Raw genomic sequence first — 15,736 nt, 5'->3', positions numbered from 1 at the left:
AAGATTTGCAGTGCACTGCATCAATCAACTCTGAGACTTTCCCAAAGAGGGACATGGAGGACATGGGAGGGAATGACTAGGTCAGCAACAGCATGAGTGTCAGACCTGACCCTAATACACTAATGACCCCCCTCCAGCCCCGAGGAGTCCCCAGATGGCACAAAGGGTTAAGTACTCATCTACGACTAGCTGAAAGGTTGGGGTATGGACCGCTCCCAGAGACGCCTCCAGAGGGGCATGCGTGGTGATCTACTTCCAAAAGGTCATGCAGCCTTGAAAAGCCCATGGAGCAGCTCTACTGTGCACACGAGGGACTCCACGTGTGGAACTGATGACAACCAAAGATAACAACAAAGAGGCAGTCCATAACCAGGCAGGTCATACCGAAGAATTCCTATGAATTGTTGCTACATAATTGTTAGGTGCTACTGATTCGGCTCGGACTCATAGTGACCCTATGCACAACAGAAGGCAACCCGGCCTGGCTCTCTGCCATCTTTACAATTCCTATGCCTGAGCCCATTTCCTGCAGCCACTGGGTCAATCCACCTCATCAAGGGCCTTCCACTTTTTCGCCCTCCCTCCACTTTACCAAGCATGATGTCCTTCTCCAGGGACTGGCCTCCTCTGACAATGTGGCCACAACATGTAACATGAAGCCTTGCCACATTTGCCTCTACGGAGCACTCTGGCCGGACTTCTTCCAAGACACATCGGTTTGTCCTTTTAGCAGTCCACGGGACTTTCACTATTTTTCTCCAGCACCACAAGTCAAATGCATCCATTCTTCCACGGTCTTCCATACTCAATGTCCAACTTTCACACGCATATGATGCCTTGGGTTAGGTGGTCCTTAGTCCTCCAAGTAATATCCTTGCTCTTCAATACACCAAAGAAGACGTGTGCAGATTTACCTACTGCAACACCTGAACTGTTGCTTCCATGAGTACTGATTGTGGACCCTAGTAATACCAAATCCTTGACAACTGCAACATTTTCTCTAATTATCATTATATTACCTATTGGCTCAGTTGTGAGGATTTTTAACATTGACTTGTAATTTATGTTGGAGTGACAATCCTTGATCTTCATCTTCAGTTCCTCCTCACTTTCAGCAAGCTAGTTTATGTCATCTGCATACCACACGTTTTTAAAAGCCTCCCTCCCAATCATGATGCCACAGTCTTCTCCATATAATCCAGCTTCTCTGATGATTTTCGCAGATGAAGAAAGCAAGAAGTCATTAAAAAGACAGGAAAGAGAGACAAGATTAAGGTGCATGTCAGAAGAGGCTCTAAAGCTTGCTCTTACCCAAACAGTAGCTAAAGCAAAGGGAAGAATGGATGAAGTCAAGGAGTTGAATAGAAATGTCAAAGGGCAGCTGGAGAAGACAGCGTTCACGGTAAGACAATGCGCACAGATGTAGAATCAGAAACCCAAAAGGGAGAACACGCTCAGCAAATCAGAAGCCGAAAGAACTCAAGGAAAAACCCACGCTTCCAACTGCACTGCTGAAAGATTCCACGGGCTAACACTGGATGACGCAGGAAGCCTCAAGAGAAGATGGACGGAATACACAAAGTCATGGTGCCAGAAAGAACTAGTCGACATTCCACTATTTCAGGAGGTAACACGTGAGCGAGCATCAGTGGTGCTGCAGGAAGAAGTTCACACTGCACTGAATGCATTCGCCAAAAACAAGGCTCCAGGAAGTGATGAAATACCAACTGAATTGCTCCAGAAAGCTGAGGAAGCACCGCAAGCACTCGCTCTTCCATGCCGGGAAATTTGGAAGACAGCCACCTGGCCCACTGACTGGCATAAATTCATGTTTGTGCCCATTCCAAGAAAGGTGACGATTCACTGATATCACACACTGGTCAAATGTTGCAACGATGGTTGCAGCAGTACACTGAAAGGCAACTGCCAGAAGCTCAGGCCGGACTCAGAAGAGGACCCGGAGTAAGGGGTGTCACTGCTGGTGTCAGCTGGCTCAAAGCGGAGAGTTCCAGGAAGGCATTCACTGTGTTCCATCGACTGTGCACAGGCATTCGACAATGTAGACCGTGGTAAACTGGGGAGGGCCTTGAGAAGAATGGGAATCCCAGAACACTTCACTGTGCTCACTCCAAACTTGTACATGGATCAAGAGGCAGTTGTGCGGACAACAAAAAGCAATACCGAACAGTTTAAAATCGGGAAAGGTGTGTGTCAGGGTTGCATTCTCTCACCATATAATTTCCTCTTTCTTTCAGTTTTAACCTGAGCCCAAGAAGTTTGGGCGAGAGAGCGTCTCGGTGACACAAACAGGGAGGATAAGTCATTGAGGGGCCAGGCCTTAGTTGCAGCCGCTCCACAGACCTCCTTCCCTCCCTCCTTCCCGCGCCACCGCGCCTCCCCCACCGGACTGGGCAACCTGGAGTGAAGCCAGCTACTGCCTCAGCTTCTAGAAATCTCCAAATGTAGACAAGGCCATGGCCCACATGTTTGGCTATCCATCAGCTCCTTTTGAAAAGCCTCCTCTGCCTGATTCCTTTGTGTTCCTGGGTGACTATGTCACATGTGAACCATTCGATCAAATATTTTCTGTTAAAAACATAAGCAATAGGTATACGCATGGTTCCATATTGCTTATCTTTACCCTGTTCTTAAGGTTCTGGATATACCGGGAGGTAATTTCATGTAACAGCTAAATCAAATGAAATAGTAACCTTTCAAAGGGTTGGCTCAGTCACTGGGCATTCATGGAAAAGTTTCCTGTGAAACATGCTGGAAATACAGGGATAGTTACTGTTATCCACTGAAGTCCAGCAGTTCCTGCACACAGCAAGGCCCCTCCCTCCCTCAATCCCTGCTGTCAGTCTTCCCATTGCCCACTTGTCCCAATTGATGTTACCTTGACAAAGTGACCAGCCTTCCTTTACAAATTCATATCTTCCCACATCACCAAAACCTCCGAACCAAGGACTTACACATTCAATAAGAATTGTTTCAGCATTTCTCCCATTAGACGCCGAGCTGTTACGAGGAGACATGGGAGTTTAGAGTTGTCTCCATTTAGTAAATATTTACCCTTCCCAAGGTAAAGCTTATAGATCTATATAAAATGTCAGAAGGGCATTATAAAGAAAGATCTTCTGAAATAGCAAATCATGAGTTTTTCGGACAAAAGAGGAGATCAGACATAAAAACTGATATAATTTTTGAGTCTTAAGAGTCATTAAGAGCAGGACGCTAGGGGTAAAATGTAAGCACAAATTTTAGAAAAAGTACAATAATCTTAAAATTTTGAGGGCACACACACACACACACACACACACACACAAATTGCTCAGAGAATCATTCCAAATAATAACGACCATAAATTCAGAAAGCAATGTAGCTTTCTAATGTAGTCATTAGATTTTTCATTACACTATAAATGGATTATAAAACATAAGCATTATAAATAACCTTATTCCCATAGCATCAGTATGATACATAATAAATCTCAGCCACTTGACATGTCACAAAGGCACAATTTCATAGAAATTCAATCAGTGGCCGAGTCTCACGTCAGTCTGCAGGTGGAACGGCAATAGCTGGGTACGTGCACAGGGCCTTGTGCACTGAAATAACAAAACTCTTGCCTTCCAGAAACTAGATTGGGAGGCTGTGTTGCCACAAGGTTGTCCTGGGAAGAGTTAGATCTCAAAAGCAGAACTCAAACCCACTTCAGGCAATCGACCTCACCAGCTCTGATTGCCAGAGCAGACGTGGTCATATTGTGAGAAAAATCCCTTCTTGGTTTGATATGATGGGGTCTGGAACCTCAAGAGATTTCAAGTTAAATGAGAAAGAATACGGCTTGGGGGATATTTCATGACAGAAGTATACGCACGAGTACTCAGGGGATAGTACAGAATTCCAGCAGAAAACAAAGTGGTCCAATGAGGACGTGCACATTTTACAGATGGCTGCAACCAATGGAGTGGTTAAGGAACGCCACTGGCATCTGGGCAGGGTCATGATCCCAGGCTATTCAACGGCTGGGCCAACAAAAACGGGTGTGCCAATCCAATTTCCTCTTGGCAGTTACATGAAAAAACAAACTCGGAAACCAAACGGAAGCCCTGGGTCCGGCAGAAGGGACGAAAAGAGCTGACAGGTCATTCTGCAGAAAGAAAGGTCAGGTGGCCAGCAAGCACCAGAAGAGAGTTCTTGGGAAAACTGACACCACAAAGAAGAAAATGAAAGAGCCATGGAGCGAGGAGTCGTGCACAGAAAGGCCAAGATGTTGGTGGCAGGGAGACCAAGAAGCTTATGCGGGGAAAAGGGCCGCCTTGCCTCGATTTCTCGATAGTCTTCTGTTTCCGTTCTTGAACACCCTTATGGTCAACCATGATGCGCTGGCCAACGTCCGTTGATTCCTGCCCGCTGGCGCTGCACGGTTATGCATGGGGCTGCAATCTGCAAGGGCAGCAGTGAGAAACCACCAGGCCCTCCCAGGGAGAAAGACAGGGCTTCTGCTCCCTAAAGAGTTCATCTCAGAAACTCACAGAGGCAGCTCTACCCGAACTTAGGGGGCTGCTGTGTGTTAGCACCCACTCAATGGCAGCGAGCTAGGTTTTCTTTAATAACATCAAACACAGCATGGTCTCGAAAGAAATATAGCCAGAGTGTTCTTTGTAAGCAAGGGTGGTGGAATTGGTTCCCATTCTTTGCACATGGTATCAGTAGGGATCGCTCCCTAGGAAAGGGTACCCTGCTTGTTAAAGTGGAAGGGCCGCGAGGATGGAGCGACACAGTGCCTGCAGCAATGGGCTCACACAGAACGACATTGTATGGATGGTGTAAGGCCAGGTGGTGTTTTGCTCTGCTGTACACAGAGCTGCTGAGTCGGAACTGGCTCCAGCCTTTGAACAACACCGCAGGAAGCAATGGAGAGCAGGCATGGTGCCGAGTTCAGAACCTACCCTAGGATCAGAACCTACTCTTGATGAAGATATGGGATGGGCTATGACACAGCAATCAATTTAGAAGGCAAGGAGGATATTACCTTCCCACAACATTGTTGCAGCAGTGTTGTGAAGGTCATGGTAGGTGAAGGTCATGGGGCCCCAAACTATCATCTTTCCAGCAAAACAACCCGCCTCCTGTTAAATCTAGTTAGTCTCATTACTAATGACATTGATGTTCCAAAGAATTAATCTTACAAATAAATGTGCTCTTGCTACTCAATTCTCCAAAGTTAGACATCCAAGGTCTAAAAAGGAACATTTTTACTTTGCAAAATGATGGTCAGCCCCACCCTTAGTCCCCTTTCTGATTTGGAAGCACAGACGGTCTGGCTGGGAGGAAAGGGTGACTGTCGGAGTTACTGTGAAAGTGGGTGACTCGCACAAAAGACGAGGCATCTACGACTCAGTCACCAGACTTGTCATCTATAAACCGTGACGATTCAAAATTACTTTCAAAGTCCACTGAAGTGTTCCAATTCTTCCCTTTTAACAAACAAAATCATGGTGCTGGGGACCATGCATAGAGTGAGGCCCTCAGGTCACATCACAGACGAAAACCGACAAAGACAGGGGTTTTGCAAGCCTTTCATTTCTAGGCAATCTACAGCTTGTGGATAAAAAATGGAATTAAAAGATCATGGGATTTCCCTAAAAACGTTCGAACCTCCCTCGTGTAGCATCTGCTTGAAAGTGGTCAGAGCTAGGGAGAGAGGAAGAGAAGGGGGAAAAAGAGGCGGAGGAAGGCACATAAGGAAGATGGGGACTGGCAGTGGGGAATGCTGCAATTTAGATGCTCAGGATCAGTCAGATCGCACATCAATCAGAATATAAGCCCATGGTATTTACTTTCACCCAGAAAAGAAATCCCCCAAACTTGGTTAAATGAATACATTGTTTCAGCCACCTATATCTGTGTCAGAGCACTTCATTTGACAATACAGGTGCCCACTGTTCAGTGGTCCTGTATCTGCAGAGTCAAACAGTCACCGACTGAGAATATCCTGGGCAAGTAGAAGCGCTCCTTAAAAGCAACTAAGTGGCCCGAGCAATTCTTCAACGGCTGTGAGGCAGGGGAAATGCTACTTACCTAGTGCTTATCAGGTATGATGGGCATTCTAAAGATGACATCACACATACAAAATGACGTGCCTACATTACACACTATTTCTAATAAGGTATATGAGCATTCTCAGACTTTAATATCTGAAGGATTGGGATATGGGGTGACACAGAGCCTGAAGCCAACCCCTGAGAATACGGGGGCCCACTCCCATTTACTATTCTTTTCTGACAACCCAAGCACATGAATTACACTGATGGTAAACAGAACGAAACAAAGCAAAGGCATGCAGCTGGGACTCACGTGAGTTGTTTCTGTGGCACTGGGCAGAAGGAAACATTCCACACTAAACATTTGTACTCCTCCGTGTTCAAAAGCCCAAACCCAACCCACGGCAATGTGTCTGTTCTGACACATATCAACCCTATGCGAGAGTGTAGAATCGTGCGGCTGGTGGGTTTCAACTGCCAACCTTGTAGTTTAGTTAGCAGCTCAATGCCTATCCCATAGCACCCCACCCCCACCCCGCCCAGAGTTTCTTTGGGGACATATTCATATATAATAAAGAGTCTGAAGGTATTCATAGATTGAAAGACACTAAATTCAGGACAATGCCCCGTCCTGGGAGAAAAACGAAGGCAATGCAACTTGAACACAGGTACATGAGGGCCGCAGCTGCATCTTTCAAGTCCGATAGCTTAGCTAGATTGCAGGCATGTGGGTATTCACATCTTTCTGTTTGTCTAAAACACTTGCTTTGAAAATACCTGATCTTGGCTATACAAGGAAGCACAAAAATATCATGAACACAAGAATCACCAAATTATTGAAAACCCATACAATAGGATCAGTCATACTTATCTGCAAGGAAAATTAGTTAAAAGTGATCTTCATTCCCAGTTTTCTCAACTGTGATATTCTTATCAGTCCCTTTCAGAACCAAGGACGTGGCCAAATCAATTATTCTTTCCAATCAAAATAAGTAAGTCCCATAAATATTAGATATATGTACAAACACACATGTGTATGTATATATATAACAGATTTGATACATATATATGAGCATTCTATATTAACAACATGTACTCATTATCAAAGGCCTGAAATTCAAGAAGCATGTCTCTCTTTCCAAAAGTTAATACACGTTGTTATTTACTCTTGGCATATATTTAACTTTTACTAAATAAGAGCTTTACAAGCATTTCATCTTTTGACTTTTTTCTATTAAATATAATCTAATTTCAAATTAAATTTATTTTCATACCAAGCAAGTTAATCATCACATGTATACTTCTTCCTTGAAACTAATCAGAGGCCTACTTGTATTTTCTTATCTTGATGACCTTCCTAAGATCAAAGGAGCAAAGGTTAAAGAGCCCAGACCCCGTGAGATTCAACCGGCTTGTCCACTTTGAAGGCAGTCAATAAACACCGATTTTGTTGAATTAGGAACTTCAGTGTATAAAGCAGAAGGCATGCCCTATGCTGTATGTTCTGAATGCAGCAGCAAGGAAGCCATGGCACTGACATACACGGAGAACATACATACATGCATCAGATTTGAAGAAAATGGGAACACAGTGGTCCTCGATCATGTTCCCCGACAGAAAATGAGCTTGGGCAGATAAGGGGACGAATGGAAAGAAACAGAGAGAAGAAAGTATGTAGTACATGTATGTCTATGCAGATAATCTTCAAGGTGATGCCTGAGAGTCTTGGGCTCTGTCAGAACGCCTGCAATGATTAGCTTGGTTTGCACACTTTCCACGGCCATCGAGCTGGCTCTGGCTCACAGAATAGAGTGTAAACAAGTCTTGGAGGAAAGAAAAAATAAACCGTAGAAAATCCTTCAGAGCCAGAGTTTATATCCCCCATTTTGCCGTATAGTTTCGTCTTGACTGGGCTGAGTATAGGGCTACCGCTAGGTGCCAAAAAGGAACTCTTGTAGCATAGTGGGTGACCTGCTGGACTGCTAATGGCAAGGTCGGTTGTTCATATCCAGGAGCTGTCCTAAGCATGAAAGATGGGGCTTTCTCCTCCCATGACGAGTTACAGTCTCAGAGACCCTCAGGGGGCGATTCTACTTGATCCTATAGGGCCACTAGGATTCGGAATCAACTGGGTGGCAGCGAGCTTGTTTTCATTAGTTCTGGTCACTTGCAGATCTTACTGTATCATAAAAACAATAAATCCAGGGATGGGATTGATTCTATTCCTTTAAGTGTCAATGATTTTTTTCCTCTAAATTCATTATCATATTTTATGCAAACAAAATGAGGAGGACTAGAAACTGAGAAGTCTTACCTAAATGATGAGGCAATCCCTTCCCTGCATTGTTTTTACCAAAAACAGACTACACAACAGAAAAGGCTTTGTTCAAAAGGTTGAGAAGCTTTGGTTACAAGTGGAAAAGGCAGTCATGTGTAGCAATTCTCCGTCATAATGAAGCTTGGCGAGCTCCCCGTGGACGTAGAAGTCATTGCTTAGCAGTGCTTGGGTGGACCAAGGAGTGGCACCGCTCGTGTGACCCAATGTTCCAAGACCCTTTGTCTCCCGACCAGACAGCAGAGCTGGCGGCACCCTCAGTGGCTTTCTAAGGCATGTGGCAGCCACTGATGTGGGGGAACTGCCTGCAGAGAGTGGCAGGGCTGTTTTCTAAGCCACCGCCCCCACGAAAATGAAATTACCCATCACGCTACTCCGGAGCTCTCCAGGAGCCTGGGTTGTTTGCTGTTTACAGAATCAATTCAGGGACCATAAGCTCTTCCTCAGAGCAAGGACTGGACGTGGGGGTGGGGGTGGGGACAGGAACGGGATCCAAAACAGGGGACTTGAAACACCCAGAAGCAACTGTCTACCGCCTCTGAGATGAAGGATGGCACACCTCATCTCGGAGATATTTTAAGTAGCTGCAAAGCCCAAGTGGCTCCAATTTTAAGCCTGTGTTTAGGTCAGGTTTGCAGAAGTGCTACACCTCTTTACAGTGTCTAGGCACCACTTCTGATGCCAACCCGTGCTTTGTGTTTGAAATGGGCGGCACATATGAGCAAACAAGACCACCTACGGTAGACAGTACGTGCCGCGACCAAGCTCCTTGGCACCCAGGTGCACACGCCGGCGGAGTGCTTTCAGGAAAGAGAAAATAAAGCTCAAGGCACCGCGCCAGGATTATTGCCAAAATCTTGAGTAGTATCGCATAATTGATTTCACATTTTCATGTTTTACAGAGATATATAATCATGTCTTCACAGCACGTTTCAATCTGCCATACAGCAAAACAAAACTCAAGCACCGCATCCACGGAAACTCGGTGACCTTACACCAGCTGCTTGGCCGGGCCCTGCAGTCGCCCGAAGGACGAGGGGAGTGTAACCCAGAAAATGACCCACGCAAAGGGGAGAAAACGCAGTGACTCACATGGAAGCAAGAGAGCGGTTTTAAATGACTATTTGTTACCAAAAAAAGCACTTACCACTAACATGTATTCTTGTTACTATCATGAGCCCTGTTACTGAGAGCATGAAAGGCTCCCTTCCCCGCCCTGCACGGCGCTGGAGCTACAGAACAAGGGGCTCCCACGACAGGTGAGTGATCAAACGGAAGGAGAGTCAGCCAGGAGCCGAATCCCGGCCAGCTCAACAACTTCCAGAAGCGAAGGCTTCTCAGCAGCTGCTACCTTCAAGGAACCGCCATGCAACGTGGGGTAGGACAATATGCCCTTTCCGCACACATTCAGTCATGACTAGGTATGTGCCCAGCTTCTCCACTCCGACTTGCCAGAAGCAAGCAAGAAACATCACGTTATGAATCCCATTTTCGGCACAGAACAAGGAGATTTTAAACATGCGGCCTCACCCTTGCTGTCCGAAGAGAAGTACACGGAGTGCCACACAGGGGCCTCAAACGTTCGAAGGAAACGCCGCACTCATTTCATTCCATCTTGCCGTAAACCTTCTGAGGCTCCCTCTCCTTGCTCCAGTGATCAAAGCCTGCTTATTTAGCCAGCCTTATCTTTAATTAGCACCAGCCTTTGCCTAGGAGCTTCGCTGACCGAAGCATGTACATTCACATGAACAAACCAGTATGCACGGGGCAAAAAGACACACAATGTTTTGCTGAGTGTGAGAACAAGATGCAAGCGGTCTACCCACCTACAGAAACAGTCTTATTGGCAATGCTGAGCGCACCCAGCCGCCTCCTCCCAGAAGCCCGGGGAAGCTCGAAGAGCTGCTGCCTCTTGGGAACTAAAGCAAAGCAGAGAGCAATGGCTGCTGGCTGCACGGGGCACAGTTGGACGTCCGACCCAGCAGGGGGATGCCATGAAGAGCGAGGGAAAGTACAATAAAGTTCATGGTAGCAAAGGCCAGCAAAGAGTGTTCAACGGCCAAACATTCCTGCCACAATGACATCAAGTGCAGGACCAGCCACAAGCAATGGTGACTTCAACAGGCATGGCTGGACAGGCAGTAAGATGGGAAACTTTTACCCTACCGGCTCAGCAACGGGTCGCCTGTCTATGAAAGGCCAAGGCGGCCTAGCAGGCTCTGCCCTTGTTCAGGATCTGTGGTTAAACAGAAACCTTAGTCCATACGTGTTCACCAAGGGAGGGTGGTATGCAAGTGAAGCGAGCCTTTACAAGTCGTGATCGGCAAAAGGTACTTACACAGCCTCCAGCAAGGATCTCTGCTGCAAGTGGGACCGAACCATCCTTGCGCATGCACTTATCTCTCACAAAATCATTCACCTTGAAGAAAAATATTTACAGAAGCTGATGAATATATACAAAGTCATGAAACATGTAAATATACACCTGTGACTGTGTTGTCTTTTTCCCCCTGCCAGTCGGTTGGAATAATCACACAGGGAACACATCAACAGATCTTAAAATCTGAATTTGAGAAGTACTCGTAACAGCAGGCTGGCAGTTCTTAAAAGGGATACACGTTTTACCCGCATTCCTGATATTTCAGGAAGACAAATGGATCCCTGGCTTATCAACCAAAAAAACGAAATCTGGCATCATTAACAAAGATATATTGACAATGGACTAAAAGCATGTTTAAGGGCAAAGGGTCTGTGCCCAGGTTTGATTTTAACAACACGTTCAAGCCCTCTACCTAGGCCATCTCCCACAGCACTCATCACCGCGGTCAATTTGGCTGAACAGATTGTCCAGCTTCAAGTAGGGATTCAATATCTAAAAAATTTTTAAGGATTCTCAAAGACTGTTAATAGCTTTAAATAATTAAGTATAAATTCTCAAAATGGCATGGGTAACAAGTGGTTTTAAAGAACATCCATATGTTTTGGGCAGATACATGTTCCATGGCCCCAAAAACAGAATGGCAGAAAAAAACAAAAAATGACAAACACCAAAGTAAAACTGAAGTTAAATATTGTGGGACATCATGCCCTTTTTTATAAATGTAAAAGACTTACCATCTGTCAGGCACAAGCTAGGCAGTGAGGAAACAACAATAGCAAAGATGCTGTCCATGAACTAGCTGGCGAAGGATCCAATTTCAAGGTGAACCTCAATCTTTCATACAGGCTTTGGGAGATGTACAGAATATACCTTTACCATAAAGTCCAAATGACAGTGGCATGTGTGATTGAGATAGAGTTTATTGTGCCAACCTGGCCGATAAACACATGTGGGATTAACTGAAGGGCAGAGGGATAAATGGCTCGATGAGCCTCACCCTTCTAGTTCTCGGGTCTCTTATTCCCTGATGGTCAGACCAGGGTGCAGCTGCCTTAGCCAGTTCCCTGCTTCAGCTGGCAAGGCTCACTTCCTGCAAGACATCCCTGAGGAGAAGCCACATGGACCTACCCCGATGCAGCCCTGGGTGCTGGAGCAGCCGTGTGGAGACCCCTGCCAGTGCTGAGATGTTTACACGTTCTCTGACTAGGCTTTCCTCCTGCAGTCAGCATCATTGTGTGTGTCTTTTAAGGTGGAGGAGGACTTTGTGGATTGGTTTTGGACATATGGGCTAATGTTAGACTTGTGGGCATCGGCAGCACTACGTTGGGATGTTTTCTTGATGTGCACTTACCCTTTATATAAAACTCTCTCATACATATGAGTTTCTGTGGATTTGATTCTCTAATGTACCCAGAGTAACACAGTGACCATAAAAGCACACGCTTTGCAGTTAAAATTTTAAAAAAAGACTTCATTCTTATCCTCCCATTCTTGAGCCATGTGAACACGGACGGGCTGCATACGCCTCACGGTCCTGGCTTCTGCGATGCAAACTGCGGCTGAAACGTTGCCCAGCACACAGTAGGCATTTAAGAAACGTTAGCTACTGATGACCATGATGACGACGAGGAGGGCACCCACCCAAGTCGTATGCAAGTTTATTGCCAAATCCTGGGATGCTCCTCGTTAAATTAGGGAGCAACAACCATGCTGTGTGGTGAGTGCTTCCGTGTTTAAAACAAGCCAGCACGCCCCAGGAAACCCCAACTTGCTGCGTGACATGAGAACGCTGCTAGATTTTTGATCATGACCAAACTCCCCAAATCAGACGCAGCAACTCAAAAGACTTACTGTAAGTTTTATGGCCTTCTCTGGGGCGACTCCCAGTAACTGTGGCAACAGACCTAAAGGAACATAAAAAGCAGAAGTGTTTTGAAAACGTGACCATTAAGGAAACAAATCAACAGCTCTGCCGAGGGGCTCTCCGCCTCCAGACGGGCGAGCTTGGCAGCACTTTCCTGCCTCTCCCTTCCATGAGAGTGCGTGGCGTGGAGCTGAAGGACGGAAGACCTTCACAGCGCAGCCGTCCCAAGAACACGCCCCTCACCCCCTCAGGTGTTTACGCTGCGCATCATCCACAGAATCGGCAATGTAGGAAATCTCATGAGCCTAAGAGAAATCGGCTACTGTCCCTCCTGCCACCTACACCAGAGACTTTATGGAATATCTTTTTTCCCTAACACCTTTCTCATCCCAATTCATGCCACAGTTCAGTCCCTTACTCATGTACAACCGGTCCTCCGTGGTGAGCAGATGCAGCTAGGTTCTAGCTCTGATAGGTCTCAGGTGGAAGCAGGGAGAGGCCTTCCTGGGGCAGCGACCACGGGGAAACATGCACTCTGGGAAGGGGACACCGCTAGGCAGCGTGGGACCAAGCCAGCGGGCTTGATTTCTTCTAAGTTGGATGCAAAGTAATTAGAGGGTTTTAAGCAAGAAAGTGATGTGCTGACTCATATTTTTAAGAGAATGGCAGCTGCTATGTGGAAAATAGACAAGGGGTGTGTGTGTGTGTGTACGGGTGTGTACATGCACAGACTGTGGGTCTCCAAGGGTAGGTTGTAAGGGAGAACACTGAGCGTGACTGGCCCTGCGATGTCTTCTCCTGTACCACTGGAGATGAGCAGACCTGTGGGAAGTCACCGGCCTCTGCTCTGGATGCACCTGGGCGAGCCGTGAAGACGATGCAGGGCACATGGAGGAGGTGTGACTCCGGGCAGGAAGGGGCCTCTTTCAGGTGCGTTGCAATAGTAGGGGGCCTACATAACTGGACTAAAGAATGTTACTACTTTCATTCATTCTTTCTAAGAAACGAACAGAAAATCAAATCAAAACCCCCAAACAAAAACAAACCTTTTCTTGGAAACACACTAAGCTAACTGAGGTTCAGCGCATACTGTATTCGGTGTCATTCTGCTGCCTCAGGGCAAGTTAAGTACAATTTTCAAATCCATCTACACAAAGAAGCCCACTCACGACTTCTTCTGAGGGGCTCCCCACGGAAGTGGTCCACGGCTGAAAGTCACTGGCTTACAGGATGTGCCCGGCTAAGGGATGTGTTTCGTTAGGCAGTAGGAAGGTTCACACATAATTCGAGTTACACAGAAAGATAACTCATAGGAGTCCTGGGGGTGCGATGGGGGTGCCGTTGGGTGGTTCACTGAGTAAGTCAACGGTCTGAAGCCATCAGCTGCTCGGCGTGAGAGTGATGAGCCCACGGTGAGCTTTACAGCTTCAGAACCTTGGGCAGCCATTCTCTCCTGTCCGATAGGGTTGCTGTGAGTAGTATTCAACTTGAGATCAGGTATGTGTATGTGTGTTATTTTTAATATAAAAGTAAATAGGTAAAATGAGCTGTCCATCTGGCAGGTAAGGGCCTGCTTTTGATAGCACTGTAATCTGCAGAGGTGGAATGCGATTCCTCCCGGTAAACAACACTCACTGGTATCCAGCTCCCCAAAGCCTCCACCAGGCCCTACAGTGTGTGGGCTGTCATTCACTATGTTTCTGGCTCTGTTGTTGTCCTCACGAGACAAACCTGTGCCCCTTACTCTACAACATGGAAACACTGAGTCAACTGGGACAGCTTCCTGCCTTAGGAACAAGTGAGAGCGTGGATTTTATTCACTAGATGACAAGGCTAATGAAACAATTCTTGAGAAACAGCTAGACTTCAGTAAAGTTATGTGTCATAAGTTATCAAGCTAGGCTGGTCAGTGTTGGGACTGTGGTTCAAATCTAAGCCACCTTTCTCAAAATTCTACTTCTTTTTAATCATTTTATTGGGACGTTCAACTCTGCTGCACGCTTAATGTGCAACCAGGTCTGCACCTGACCTCCAGCCTTGCTCGCTCATTTCTGTATAGTGTCTGGGCCAGGTGAGCATTTGCCTCTGCAGCCTCTCCACTGGCAGCGTAGAGGCCGAGCTTCCCTCATTTCCAAGCTTCTCGGAGACTGGACAAGGACTAGTTCACTACCGCGAAGTCAATTCTGACTCACAGCAACCCAGCGGACAGAGCAGACCTGCCCTGTGGGTTCCTGAGCTTGTAACTCTTCAGGAGAGTAGAAAGCCTTGTCTTTCTCTCAGACCACGGTGGCGATGAGTCAGAATTTTTTCAGGCAAGAAGCAGCTATCTTCAAGACGTGCATTCCGTGAGCTCAGCAACCTGGGCCCTCTGGTGCTCAGTCAAGAGCCTTCTCTCAGGAGCATGACCGCGACCGTGGTATCCCTTCAAGACAATGGAGACAGAAGCACAAACTGAGGAGATGCCTGGGTGGAAGTGGGAAAGCAGCCATCTGAAGCCTCGTAAACGCACTGCCAGGAGGAAGTAAGAAGAAGAATCGTGGCCAAACCAGCGAGCTAACACAGCAAAGAAAGTGCTCAGCAAGAGGAATGGAGGCGCCAAAGGGAACCCCGATGCACAACGATGCAGTGCTGAGCTCAGGCTCCAATGAACGCCTGCACGCCGATGTCCATGGGGCCCTGCCTTCCATCTGCCCCGACGCTCACTAGCTTGAGCAGCATTTGTCCTTCACGATTCAAATGGCCCGAAGCAGCAAATGAAGCAAGACTGGAAAAGGGAGCATGAGGACAAAACCTCTGCTCTTATTCAAAGCAAGCCTCCCACGGTTCTACCGCAGGACTCTGGCTTTCCACACACAGCCAGGGTGCCTCAAGGGCAGCCACTGCCCGCCTGCCAGTGGACACTTGGGTGTGGCCAAGATGCCGATCAAGTTTCAGTGGAGCTTACAGACTATGATGGCCTACAAAAAGAAATGCCTGATAGTTGCTTGTGAAAACCAGCCAATGGAAAATGCCATGGGGCACAAGGGTCTGATTGATCGTGGAGATGGTGCGGGAGCAGGCTCCACTGAGCCCAGCATGACCAATGCGGGCCAAAGGTGTGGCCTCTA

At 46.9% G+C, this 15,736-nt stretch overlaps 1 protein-coding gene across 1 annotated transcript in view; it reads right to left on the bottom strand.

Moving 5' to 3' along the window:
- SLC25A13 (solute carrier family 25 member 13) overlaps positions 1 to 15,736 on the bottom strand; it is a 199,801-nt gene that overhangs the window by 42,131 nt on the left and 141,934 nt on the right. The window contains exons 12-13 of the mRNA XM_075558386.1: positions 12,617 to 12,669; positions 10,724 to 10,804 (exon numbers count right to left, since the gene is read on the bottom strand). Of these exons, the coding sequence (XP_075414501.1) occupies positions 10,724 to 10,804; positions 12,617 to 12,669 (134 nt within the window). The remainder of the gene's footprint in view (positions 1 to 10,723; positions 10,805 to 12,616; positions 12,670 to 15,736) is intronic.

The sequence above is a fragment of the Tenrec ecaudatus genome, chromosome 9 (genome assembly GCF_050624435.1).
Source record: "Tenrec ecaudatus isolate mTenEca1 chromosome 9, mTenEca1.hap1, whole genome shotgun sequence".
NCBI lineage: Eukaryota > Metazoa > Chordata > Mammalia > Afrosoricida > Tenrecidae > Tenrec > Tenrec ecaudatus.
Note: the sequence above shows the minus strand (reverse complement) of the source record. Positions and strands in the feature narration are given on the sequence as shown.